We start from the raw sequence: 12330 nt of genomic DNA, 5'->3' as shown, positions 1-12330 counted from the left end.
ACAATTTGAGCATAGAATAATCTCAATTTTTTTTAATTGGAGGGGATTTCTCAGGACCCTAATCATTTTTGGGAGCTAACAATACATGCCTGTAATTTTCAGTAGACTCATGCTGATATGTAAACTCTGCAAGTGTTACAGGACTACTCTTGTTTCCTTAAGTTTTGGATGGAAACGAAAGGGTTAAATTCTTGCAATGGCTAGTGAAAAACTGACCAATCATTGTTTCTGTCCATGGTATCTAGGTAGACTAAGCAAGCTCTCCTATTGGTTACGACTTCAAGAGCTGAAGAGAAGTCCTAGCACATTAGACATGATTACAAAGTCACTGAGGAATCAACCAATCACGTTTTGATTTCCAATGGGCAAGGGGCAATTTCATGAGAAAAAAGGTCACTCAAGGCCTTCTGGAAGTCCGATATACATCATTGACTGTGAATACAAGCAGCAAACTAATCAGTGTGTTGTTAGAAATAGAAAACAGCGGAGGCAGCTCTACACAAGGCCTCTCTACTGAAAGGTAAGTTATAAAGTAAGATTAAATATATGCTAAAATGTGTAGGACAGGCTTCAAGTAATGGAGTGCTTTGCATTTATGTGTATTTATGTGTAAGAATCTTTTTTCCTGCTCTTGAAAAGTTACTATTCAGGAGACATGTATGTGCTGTAGTATGAACTCGGAAACATGCGTTTTGTTATCTGATAAAAACTCTCCTAAGGGTGAACTCTACTACAGACAAACTCTGGTGGTGGGAAGCTGCCAGATTGCCTTTTGCTGTTGTTAATTAATCATATTTGGAGGAGCTCCGACATAATGGCCTTCAGCCAGTTTGTTCAGCGCTTCTGTAGTAATAAAAACAAACCTGGAGACTCCTCCTGCTCTCAGATGATCTCACTCGCATCTCTTAGCTCATACATACTGTATCATACATGTGTATGAAAATATGTGTGTATGTGTGTGTGTGTGTGCCAGCCGACTGAGACTGGGCTGTGTGCCTGAGTTAACGAACCATCAGCCAGAAACACACACACACACACACAACACTCATGCAAACCCATGTCAGTCCATAATATCACGCATAATGAAGCAATGCACTATGGGGTTTACATATGTAATGAAGGCAATGGAGCATGCTTGGCAGGATAGGCATCAGGGTCAAAAGTCATGTGAGGCACTGCATTGTTTCTTTCTAGCATCCTTCCCTGTGGATTAATTTAATTAAAGCAAAGAGACCTGCTGGAGACATTTTTGATTTTTCACATCATATGTCTATATATCTATGCTATTTCTGGATTATATATTTTGCAGGCCTTACCCACCATGTTCCCATAGTCCGCCAGAACTTTTTCTCACAGTTCTGTTAGAGGTCTAACACTATTTACATTGTTTGGTCTACAGTTCTCAGTTAATCTCTGATAATCTCGCTTATACTCTACACCTGTCCTCTTTCTAAAGAAATTTTGTATCCAGATTGGCCTAGAAAGAGGACGTGATCCAGTTTTTGAGTCTTGGTTGCTCTCAGTGTTTCTTCCTCATGCTCTTAATGAGTTCTTCCTTGTGAGTCTTGGCTCTTCTCAGTCATCCTTCATCATGCTCTTACGGAGTTTCTTCCTTTCAGTCTGGGTTCCTCTCAGTACTTCTTCTATGCTCTTTGGGAGTTTTTCCTTTTGAGTCTTAATGTAATGGGACAGAATCAGTCAGGTGCGCACGGTAAAAATAATCAAAAAAGGCTTTACTGTTTAGCGGATTTTCCGAAGACGTGGTCAGAACCAGGACACACACTGGATACACAGAGACACACATAACAAACAACAAAAATCCAGGCAAACAGGTCCAAAGGGAAAAGGCAAAAATGAAAGTCAGAAAATACAGAAATCAGGTTCACAGGAACCCAGTGTACAGGACATAACACTCAGTAGCTCTACAAACAGAAGCAGTACCTCACAATGAACTAACCTAAAGCCTGGGCTTATTATCTGTCTAACAGATCATGAAACAAGAAACAGGTGAGGCATATCAGTATTCAGGTGAAGCTGAACGATGATTGGTTGGTGGTGATGGTGCCACAGTCAAGTGATCTCTCAGGAAGTTCTGGGATATGGAGTCCATTGGAGAAGCAGGGTCAGAGGGATGTGTGACACTTAGTTTCTCTTCAGTGTTTCTTCTTTATGCCCTTAGAACTTTATGCTTTTGAGACTTGTTTTTCCTCAGTGTTTCTTCCTCATGCTCTTAGGGAGTTCTCCTTTGTGAGTTTTGGTTCCTCTCAGGGTTCTTCCTCATGCTTTTAGGGAGTTTTTCCATTTGACTCTTGGTTCTTCTCATCGTTTCCTTCTCATGCTCTTAGGAAGCTCTTCCTTGTGAGTTTTGGTTCTTCGCAGTGATTCTTCTTCATACTCTTGGGGAGGTTTTCCATTTGAGTCTTGGTTCTTCTTGGTAGTTTATCCTCATACTCTTGGGGAGTTCTTCCTTTTGAGTCTTAGTTCTTCTTAGCGTTCCTTCCTTATTCTCTTAGGGAGTTTTTTCTTGTGAGTCTTGGTTCTTCTCAGCAGTTCTTGCTCTTAGGGATTTCTTCCTTTCGAGTCTTGGTTCTTCTCAGTGGTGATTCCTCATGCTCTTAGGGAGTTTTTCCTTTTGAGTCTTGGTTCTTCTCAGTGGTTCTTCTTCATGCTCTTAGGGGGGTTTTCCTTTTGAGTCTTGGTTCTTCTCAGTGGTTCCTCTTCATGCTCGTATGGAGTTCTTCTTTTTGAGTCTTGGTTCTTCTCAGTGGTTCTTCACTCTTTTGGCACATTTCTCTATTTCAGTCTTGGTTCCTCACACGAGTTCATGCTCTTAGGAACTTTTCCCTTTGAGTCTTAGTTTCTCTTCAATGTTTCTTCCTCATACTCATAGGATCCTTTTCTTTTTGAGTCTTGGTTCCTCTTCATGTTTCTTCCTCATGTACTGAGTGAATTCACTGTTTCTGGAAAGCTTCTTTGCGACAATGACTGAAGTAACGAGCAATATGTGAATAAATTAAATTTTACTTCCAGCAGGTTGTGAGGGGGTTACTGCTGTCAGGACATTCTGGGCTCTGTCTGTTCTTTTGTCATTCTCTCTGTCTATTCAGGCAGACACTAACTGCTTAAGCACAAGCTTTCAGACAGAGATTCTGTTGCAGCATTAATCCAGCATAACCCTTTCAAACACATGTTGCTTTTGTCTGAAACGAGGCACTCATCATCTAATCTATAATCATCCAACATTTGCATACCTCTTCAAACCAACATCTTTGTTTGTGCTGACAATCTTTTTTACACATTTGACATCTATAATTAGTCAGATAATTGCACAAATCTGTTGTTGTAGTGAATCTTTATGCATAACTTTAGCTAGAAACAGCAACAATGCTTGTCAGAAAGGCCGTCTGGCAGCTGTACGCTGCTATACACCCGACAGAGCTGCGGCTGTGAGTCTGAGGCAACGTGAGAGATTGGGACAAGATAGTTTTGGGACATCACTGATAAGGTGTTAGAACCCTGTCAAAGAGAACAAATGCTGTACCTCAAATGTTACAGTGCTAGCACGTAGATCGCCGAATTAGGTCATAGTCTCACTATCTCAGGATCTTTCTCTTTCTCTCTATGCTGTCCCTCTCTTTCTCTTTCTCCTTTCCTTCTCTCAGGGCAAGATTTATGTACAAGGGAAGCAGCTGCACAAAATGTAACTCAGTGTGGCTTCGCAATATGTCTGCTTGACATTCGATTTACTAAGACCTTAGCTAATCACACAAACTGCACATAGGATGGTCTACTAATTGCATTATATTTGGGACAAAAGAGAAGATACAAGTTCAAGGACAAAGCAGTGTTAATCAGTTCTAAACTCTAATTTCTCTCCCATCAAAACACACTGTAAAAATGGCTGGTCAGTTCAACCTATAATATTACTTTATGTGGAAACAAGTAAATTAACTAGTTTTATTCAACCTAAATAAATACTTTGAATGAACGATTATATCAAATCAATGTAATTTTTTTTAGCTGAATAATACTAGTTAAATTGCTTGTTACCACAGAAGTGATTTTTAGGTTGATCTAAGAAGCAGTTTTTTTTCAGTACAGTCTATAGGGGTGTAATTCTCCTATGGGTGCAATTTTGGAAGAATAAAAATGAAAGGCAAAGCCATAGGAGTCACTAGGCGAACTCCAGAGATCTGTGAGTTGAAATAGTGTTATTCTGTTTAAATTAGCAGTTGACTGATTTTATTTTTTTTCAGGGCCAATAGACTGTAAAAAAACAGCTGATCAGATTAACCTAAAAATATTTATTTATTCAAAAATTGCATACTTATTTAGGTTGAATAAAGCTAGTTGTTACCACTCAAAGTAATTTTTTTAGGTTCAGCTGATGAGCCACTTTTACAGTGTATCAATTATTAGTAATTAAGGATACCGCTAACCTATATTTGGGGCTGATATTCATTTCCTGTAAATTTGAAGTTTGCAGTGTGAAAATTTACAAGAATGCAACTCTCACAACTTACATTAAATGAATATTAGAACATTTAAAAAAATTAAAGTGCTTTGAGCTTTAGACAGTATAGACTGCAACAAGAGTAAATCAAACATTTAAAATGATCTTAAACTTAATAAACAGATTAAAAAAATAACTTACATAGCTCTCAATGATGTTTAATAATTACTGACATTTGTAAATAAAAACTCAAAAAAGGGATCTAAAAATTCAAAAATGTATATAAATATATTATATTTACACACTGACAGTGTTGAAAGGGCACACATCAGGAACAGACCTGATCAGGAACAGAGAAACCTAGATACAGACAGTTTAAACAGTATAAAGCCTACATTAAACAAATATATACAACTGTAAAGGTACGACAGTAGAAATATTACAGTAAGCATCTAAGCAATCATGCAAAAAGTAAAAAATGTAAAAAGCAACAACGATGAGGGAATATGAATGTTTGTGTTTATTTCATTTTTGTGTTTAACACAAAAATATATATCATGCTGTAACAAGCAGGTAACTGTATCTGATCTATTCTGATTGGCTCTTGAAAATGTGCTGCATAATTCAATAGAAACAGCCTGTTTAGCCCAAGCAGAGTGGTGGAATCTTTGGAAGTACGGAGCTGCAGCTGTCTGTACTTTAACGTGTGAAAAGAGAAATGAAAATCACCAGTAATCCTGTATAACTTATTTATAAATGTAAAATGATACATTATGATTTTACAAATAATTTACTGCTTTCTGGGGGCCTGTCTGCATAGTTGGCCCACTAAAGCTCTGCTGAAGGCACTTATATTCTGAACGTGCTCAAACTACTACAGAAGCAGGATGAGTCTGCACAGTGTGTCTGCTCCCATACACAGAAACCTCACGCTCACAAGATAATGTGATGTTTCAGGCAGGGCCGTTTGTCTGGCTAGAGTGAGTGAAATTAGTCCATTGAGGTTTTGCCAAATACGCTGTTCAACCATGACATATTTTTACCTTTCCCTCTCACTGTGGGAGCAAAGCACATGGGGCAAGACACATAGACAGACTAAAGAAGTGCTGGTTGGTTTTACTCGATTAGTCATCCACATTTCAAGCAATCCAGTAACACTGCAGCCAGGACATTGGGCCAGACTATAGAAGTGTGTTTTGTTGATTGCGGTTGTGTCAGATATGCACGTAAATAACAAAAGGTGCTTTTATCGGCAAGTAATCAAGTTCATTTGCCAATTTCGATAATCAGAAAAATGCTGAATGTCAGCTTGGTTATCGGTTGGGCTGATAACCAGCCGATCCCTGGCTGAAATAGTGTTATTTTTTTTAAATGTGATGTGATGGTCCCTGTGACCCAGAAGGATAAAGTGTGTGTTTGTGTGTGTGTGTGTGTGTGTGTGTGTGTGTGTGTGTGTGTGTGTGTGTAATGTGATTGTGTTATTCTGTTGGCAAACATTCTTTCAGCGTGTCTTCAAAGTCAGTGCCTTTGTCTAGCTGTTATGATTGCTTCCAACACTTCAGTACAGAGGGACATTCTAATGTGTTTATAACTGCCTTTATAACACCCTTTTTAAGCCTTATCAAGCAGCTAGATGGTCATTACCTTGCTACTAATTACTACTTTATTAAGCAGTAGTCAGCTATGTTAATGGGAAGCAAATTAATGACCATCTATTGGCTTTATAAGGCTTAATAAGAGCATAATAATGGACACCTAGACTATTGTGCAAAAGACTATGATGTATAATACAGAAATAAAAGTGCTCAGGAAAATGCTAATTCACCTGCATTACTGCTTAATAAAGTAGTAATAAGCAGTCAGTTGATTAGTAATTATTGACTGGATAAGGCTTAATAAGAGCATTATGGAGCTCTGTAAAATGCTTAATTCACCATATGTATTGCTTAATAAAGCAGTAATTAGCAGCAGGTTAATTACTGGATTGTTAAGGCTTAATAAGAGAATCACAAGGGCATTTTAATGTCCCCATATACTAAAGTGTTACCAAGAAGATTCAGAATCTTCAACATGTATTCACTTGGACTGGGTGACACCAGTTTTGCATAAGTTTGTACTTACACTTACACTTAACTAACACTAGTTAGATCAAACTAATGGTTATCCATACAAAATCTGTTTGCATCTCAAACCCATAAGTCACATCTAGTTAAACTAGTAACTACTAATATATGCATCGCTTTAAACAGCATCGCTTTTGCAGCTTTTTTTTAAAAAACAGTTTTAGCCGAGAGACACTACAGCAGCCTCGATTTGGATGTTTCAACATGGAGTTTCACAGAACTGAAGCTATGTTTAGAGAACCAGGATGATGATAAGAACTATAAATAAAATCACACCACACAGCATTTAGTGTTTTTAGCTTAGTTTACCAAAAAGCCATGTTTTTGTCTTCTCTGTGACATCTGGTTTCTGCTGGTTTCCCCAACACTTAAACCAGTTAAGTAGATACTGAGCTCAATGTCAGAGCAAGTTTGAGAGGATCAACGGGTTTTGGTTTAGTAATGCGAAAACCAGAGCTTGATAAATACTTACATTATGATTAGCCTACATTTGAACATATGCACAGCTGGTGCAACCAGTCTCTGCACCTCTGATATCTCCACCCATTTTTTGTGTAATCTTCCTACATTTTGTGCGACCTTGAATGCATTTTGTGTATTTGTCACAAATCTGTGCGTTTAGGCTCATTAGTCACTTTGTACACCACATGTATTCTCTTTTGCAGACGTTGTGCCTGAAACTGGCCCATAAGGCTTAGAAAATGGGGCCCTCAGTCTTAGTGCCTTGTTCACTAACTCTCTGTGTCTCTCTCTCTGCAGTAAGGAGGTCAAGTGCTCTAATCATACCTATGCAGAGACACTTTATGTGGGATTGGGGTCTCTGAACCTGAGGGGTCAAAGTTCATGTTCTTCACCACTCAATACGGAGTGTCCCAATTACTGCCGAAGAGGGGTTTGCAGTCACCATGACAACTTGGCTCAAATTTGCAGGAGCGGTGGTACCACAGAATGAAGACATAACTGGGTTAGGAAACTATTCCATTAAACAGAATTGAGAATACAATATAGGTTGACCTGGAGATCAGGAAGGCTCATCTATGTTTAAATCACCATATTTCAGTAATACAATAAGAGAGGGAGCGTGTTATTGTGTATAATATCATAGCTGTTCCACAGAAAGATACAATTACAGTGAAAAAATGTGTTGTTATCAGATAACACTTTTCATCCAATCAGAATGTGCAGTTAGGACGAACTATTTCCATGGGCTACTCACTCTTTCAGTTTTATTTACAGTATTTATTTCTATGGTTTGTTTTACAGTGGGTAAAATCTTTACGGACACAAGAGTGTACGGTCTGTAAAAATTGCTGACATGATGTATTTGAACTGGACCAAAATCTCTACAGTGGTGGTCTTTGTAATAGTGTTTTTCTGTTTACATGCCTTGAAAAGCCAGTGCTTCCATTATTAAAGGATGTCATAAGACTTCAGTATAGGGGGACATTATAACATCTTTATAACTGCTTTTATAGCACTGTTATTAAGTCTTATGAAGCTGGTAGCTGGTCATTAACTTGCTGCTTCTTGTATTTTATTAAGCAATAATATGATGATCTATGGTAATTGGATTAGGAAGCAAACAATTATCAGTTACTGGTTTGATAAGTTAATTACCAGCTATTGGTTTGATCAGGCTTAATGAGGGCATAATAATGGACACATAAACTGTTTTAAATTATGTTGCTCTGAAATTGTTAATTCACCTTAGTTACTGCTTAATAAAGTAGTAATGAGCAGCTAGTCAATTAGTGTGCACTGGCTTGATACGGCTTAATAAGAGCAGAATAGAGCTCTCTAAAATGCTTAATTTACCCTAGTTAATTTAATAAAGTAGTTGGTAGTAGTTGCCAAATAAAGTATTATTTACTACAGGGTTGTTAAGGCTTTATAAGATCGTCAAAAGGGTTTTATAATGCCCCATTTACTAAAGTGCTACCAGGATGTCTTCAAATATTATGATTTTCAGACACTACCGCTAATTTATGGCTGGGTTTACTGTAAAAGGAGGAGAGTGTTTAACATAAAAAAGGTCATGGCTAGTTGCCCAAACTTTAGTAAAATAAATATGTAATGAGCTGCACGTGTGACACCTCCACATGTAAAACTAGTCCTGTCCAAATAGTGTTTAATACTAGTAAACGATGGCTATATCTCTTTAGGGCATAAAGTAAATGATTGGTATAAATCAAATTTACAAAATTTTTCCATTATCCCAAATGTAACAGATCAGTCAAGGTGACTTGATGTCTTAAGTTTGCTTGTACGGCTTTGCTCTGGAGCTACGAGGGTTATGTAGCTAACGAGTTATGAAAAAACTCGAACACATGTTAATTTGAGGCAAGTGCATGATGATTTCAGTAAAGTATATATGATGCTAATTGGTTTCTATAAGCTCCCATTGCTTGTTAGCTGTATTAGCCTCATAGCACCATCACAAAACTAGAAGAGCAAACTTCTGACACCAAACATGCCTCAACTACATTTGAAAAGAGGGGGGATATTATGCAAATGGGACTGCTTCACTATGCCTTTAACAGAAAAGTGGCATGTTTTTAATTAAACTTGATGGCTAATTTTACGCTTTTACTGAGCGCGCAGTGTGTTTACGGGTGTGTTACTGGAATATGCAAGGCATGTTATGAATTCACTGCCAGTGCCAGAATCACTGCGTTCTCTTTGAGCCTCCGTATCTGAAATCTCACACCACATCACTTGTTGAATATCAAGCCAGCGTGTGTGTGTGTGTGTCTATGAGTGTGTGTGTGTGTCTGTGTGTGAGTGATGGTATGCCACTGCACTCACACTACTTGTTGCATATCAAACCAGCAGAGCGGACAAAACTAATATTCTCTAAACAGAGCTAATCCTCAGAACACGCACCCCCCTCCCCAACACACATCTCAGTTGCCCTCATATCCATGCCAAAGTAAATTTGGTATTCACTCTACCTTCTACAATATTCAGCAGCTCAACCAGCTGAGAGACTGCTTTAATTTCTCCATCTCACATCCACACACACGAGCTCTCAAGCTTAATCAACAACATTTTATATCATAGCCAGGTACAGGAGACCACCGAGAAAAGTGGATGCATCACACTGTCGCTGCTAGAACATAACCTCGTATCTCTTTTTGTTTTTTTTTTTAATTATTTTTAACATAATTTGAAAATGCCACCCACTGTATACACTGTGTCAAGTTCATGACAAATGAACCAACAGAAATAATCCAGAATGACTTAGAATAAAATCTTGTCATATTAATTTACACTGAAAGTCAAACAAGTTTGTCTGGAGATACGAGGTTTTGTTCTGACAGTGACGATATGTCTAAAATACATATTTCCAGTAACTCACCATCCTCGCTTCTCCATTTAGGCTGTGCTGAGTGTGGTTTAGAGCTCAGTTCTCCATGTCTTCTAGGATGAGTCTCTGACTCTGTGGAGCAAACAAAGCCATCAGAATTCACTGGAGAACCACATGCATGTTGCACAATACATTCACAGTTTTGATACTGATATTGAAACAATGTATGGGTTAATACAGATACAGTATTTTTGTCCTTCAAAACACTATTAAGCTGTCAAATGATAGATTTGTTACTGGAATAAGTCAGATTTATTCATTTTTCCCTACAATATGTGATCCAGCATTATCTACTGATATCTGCCCAGTACCTACCATCTACCACACACACACCTCTCATCCTGTCCATGCTGGACCTCTCCATGCTCCACCCACAAATTCAGTCTTTTGTACCCACTGTTATGAGATTTGATAAACTTCACAAAACAATATTGAAAATTCTATACAACAATTCAAAAACTCAGAATTATCTTTTGATCACATTTTTTTGTTTGTTTGTTTATTCGTCAAAATATTTTCGTTCAGAGCGTGTTATTCATTTCAAATGTTGTTTCTGTATTTACACTGACAGTTTGGATGTAGATTGTTTTGTCATGGAATCTCAGCCTGACTTACAGTGAGCCTTAACTTCATGAATACTTTAAGTAGCTTACCATTTTTTTTACTAGGATCTAAAAAATTCAGTTGATGTCTCTGAGTCGCTAAACTTTATTGGTATAGCTTGACAGGACAACTCATATAAACATATCTTGCAAGTACTTTGCAAAGGTCATTTATTTAGTCAGACAACCATTAAGTACACGTTACCAATTTTTCAGCATGAGTTAAAAAAAAAAAACCAGAAAACTACACAGAAGCCTCAATAACTAAATATAATATTGTGTTTTTCAATATTTAGTGTTCACTCTGGTTGTTAGGAGCAACACGTTCTGTATTCTAAATCTATTGTTTCTCTAAATTTGACTTTTGCAAACTTCTGTTTTTTCACGTATTTTACTTTGACTTCCGTCTTCCTTCAAATGTCATCTATCCCCTCAGAAATATACAACATACAAAAAGTACAACTAGGAAAATGTTGCTGGCAATACTACTAAATGTTCAGCAATGCTACAATACCAGAGGTGCAGGCTATGACATTAACTCAGCTAGTTAACATCATCAACTGAAGCCAGTCAATTTTCGGCCTACTCTATAAATCTGATGTTCAACCCTAAAAACATATACGGTACAACAACAACAACAACAACAACAACAAAAATCTACACATTATATGTCCTAATAGTACAATGTTTCTGCTAATACAAATTAAAAATTAATATAAAAATTAATAACACACCTAAAATGTAATAAAATTAGGTTGAAAGGGATTTTTACCAATGTTCTGTATAAAATATGTATAACTCAGTAGCTCCAAAAGTACATGGAGTATAGACAGGTCAACTGAGTCAGAAAAGCTTGAAAATTCAAAGGGGGGAGGATAGAGAGAGAAAGAGAGAAAGAGAGCCAGAGAGAGAGAGAGAGAGAGAGAGAGAGAGAGAGAGAGAGAGAGAGAGAGAGAGAGAGAGAGAGAGAGGTCATTTATGACAATGATATATGAATAATGTATGCTAATTTAATCTCTTAATTCGTTCATCTTATGATGCCAAGAGCTTTTTATTTCTCAAACACACACACACTTACACACACATATACACACACACACACACACACATACACACACACACACCCACACACACATATACACACACATTGTTTGGTGTCAGTAGTGAGTGAGACAGAGCTACAGCAGTATGTGTGACTACAGCAGGCACAGCGGAGCGGATGTTTTACTGCTGCATGTGAGCATCTGAGCCAGTTAGCACTTCTCTTCTTTACACCACCGAAGCTGGCTTTTATTTTCACACACACACTCTCTCTCTCTCTCCCTCTCACCCCTTCACACACTGTCCCTCACATTAATCCAATCCATACTGCACTCTCTCACAGCCCCTCTACACAGCCATAACTTCTTTCTGTTCTGTTTTCACAGATTTTCTGTCTGTCCACCTCCACCTACTGCTTTCTTTCTCTCAAATATTCATCAGCTGTACCCACTCTTTCTCTGCCTCCCTCATTCTCTTTCTCTGTCCTCTCTCATTTCTCTCTCGCTCTCTGTCTCTCTCTCTTTCTCATACACATACACATTCTCTTTCAGTGCTGCTAGGCTGAGAGCCAGATGCTGTCCACTGCCAAACAAACCACTGAAGAATACATAAAACAAATAAATAAACATAAACAGCAAAAACCTAAACTGATTTCGCCAGCATTCATTCACTCTGATCTCCCCTGAGGGGGAGTGGTCCATGTGTGTGTGAGTGTGAGACAGAACTGTCCCACTAGTGAAGAGA

At 37.9% G+C, this 12330-nt stretch overlaps 1 protein-coding gene across 1 annotated transcript in view; it reads right to left on the bottom strand.

The window, feature by feature from the left end:
- spock1 (SPARC (osteonectin), cwcv and kazal like domains proteoglycan 1) overlaps nucleotides 1-12330 on the bottom strand; it is a 363926-nt gene that overhangs the window by 117108 nt on the left and 234488 nt on the right. The window contains exon 6 of the mRNA XM_036577816.1: nucleotides 9935-10015. Within this exon, the coding sequence (XP_036433709.1) occupies nucleotides 9935-10015 (81 nt within the window). The remainder of the gene's footprint in view (nucleotides 1-9934; nucleotides 10016-12330) is intronic.

The sequence above is a fragment of the Colossoma macropomum genome, unplaced genomic scaffold, assembly GCF_904425465.1.
Source record: "Colossoma macropomum unplaced genomic scaffold, Colossoma_macropomum, whole genome shotgun sequence".
Lineage (NCBI taxonomy): Eukaryota > Metazoa > Chordata > Actinopteri > Characiformes > Serrasalmidae > Colossoma > Colossoma macropomum.
This window is presented reverse-complemented; position numbering and strand designations above follow the sequence as displayed.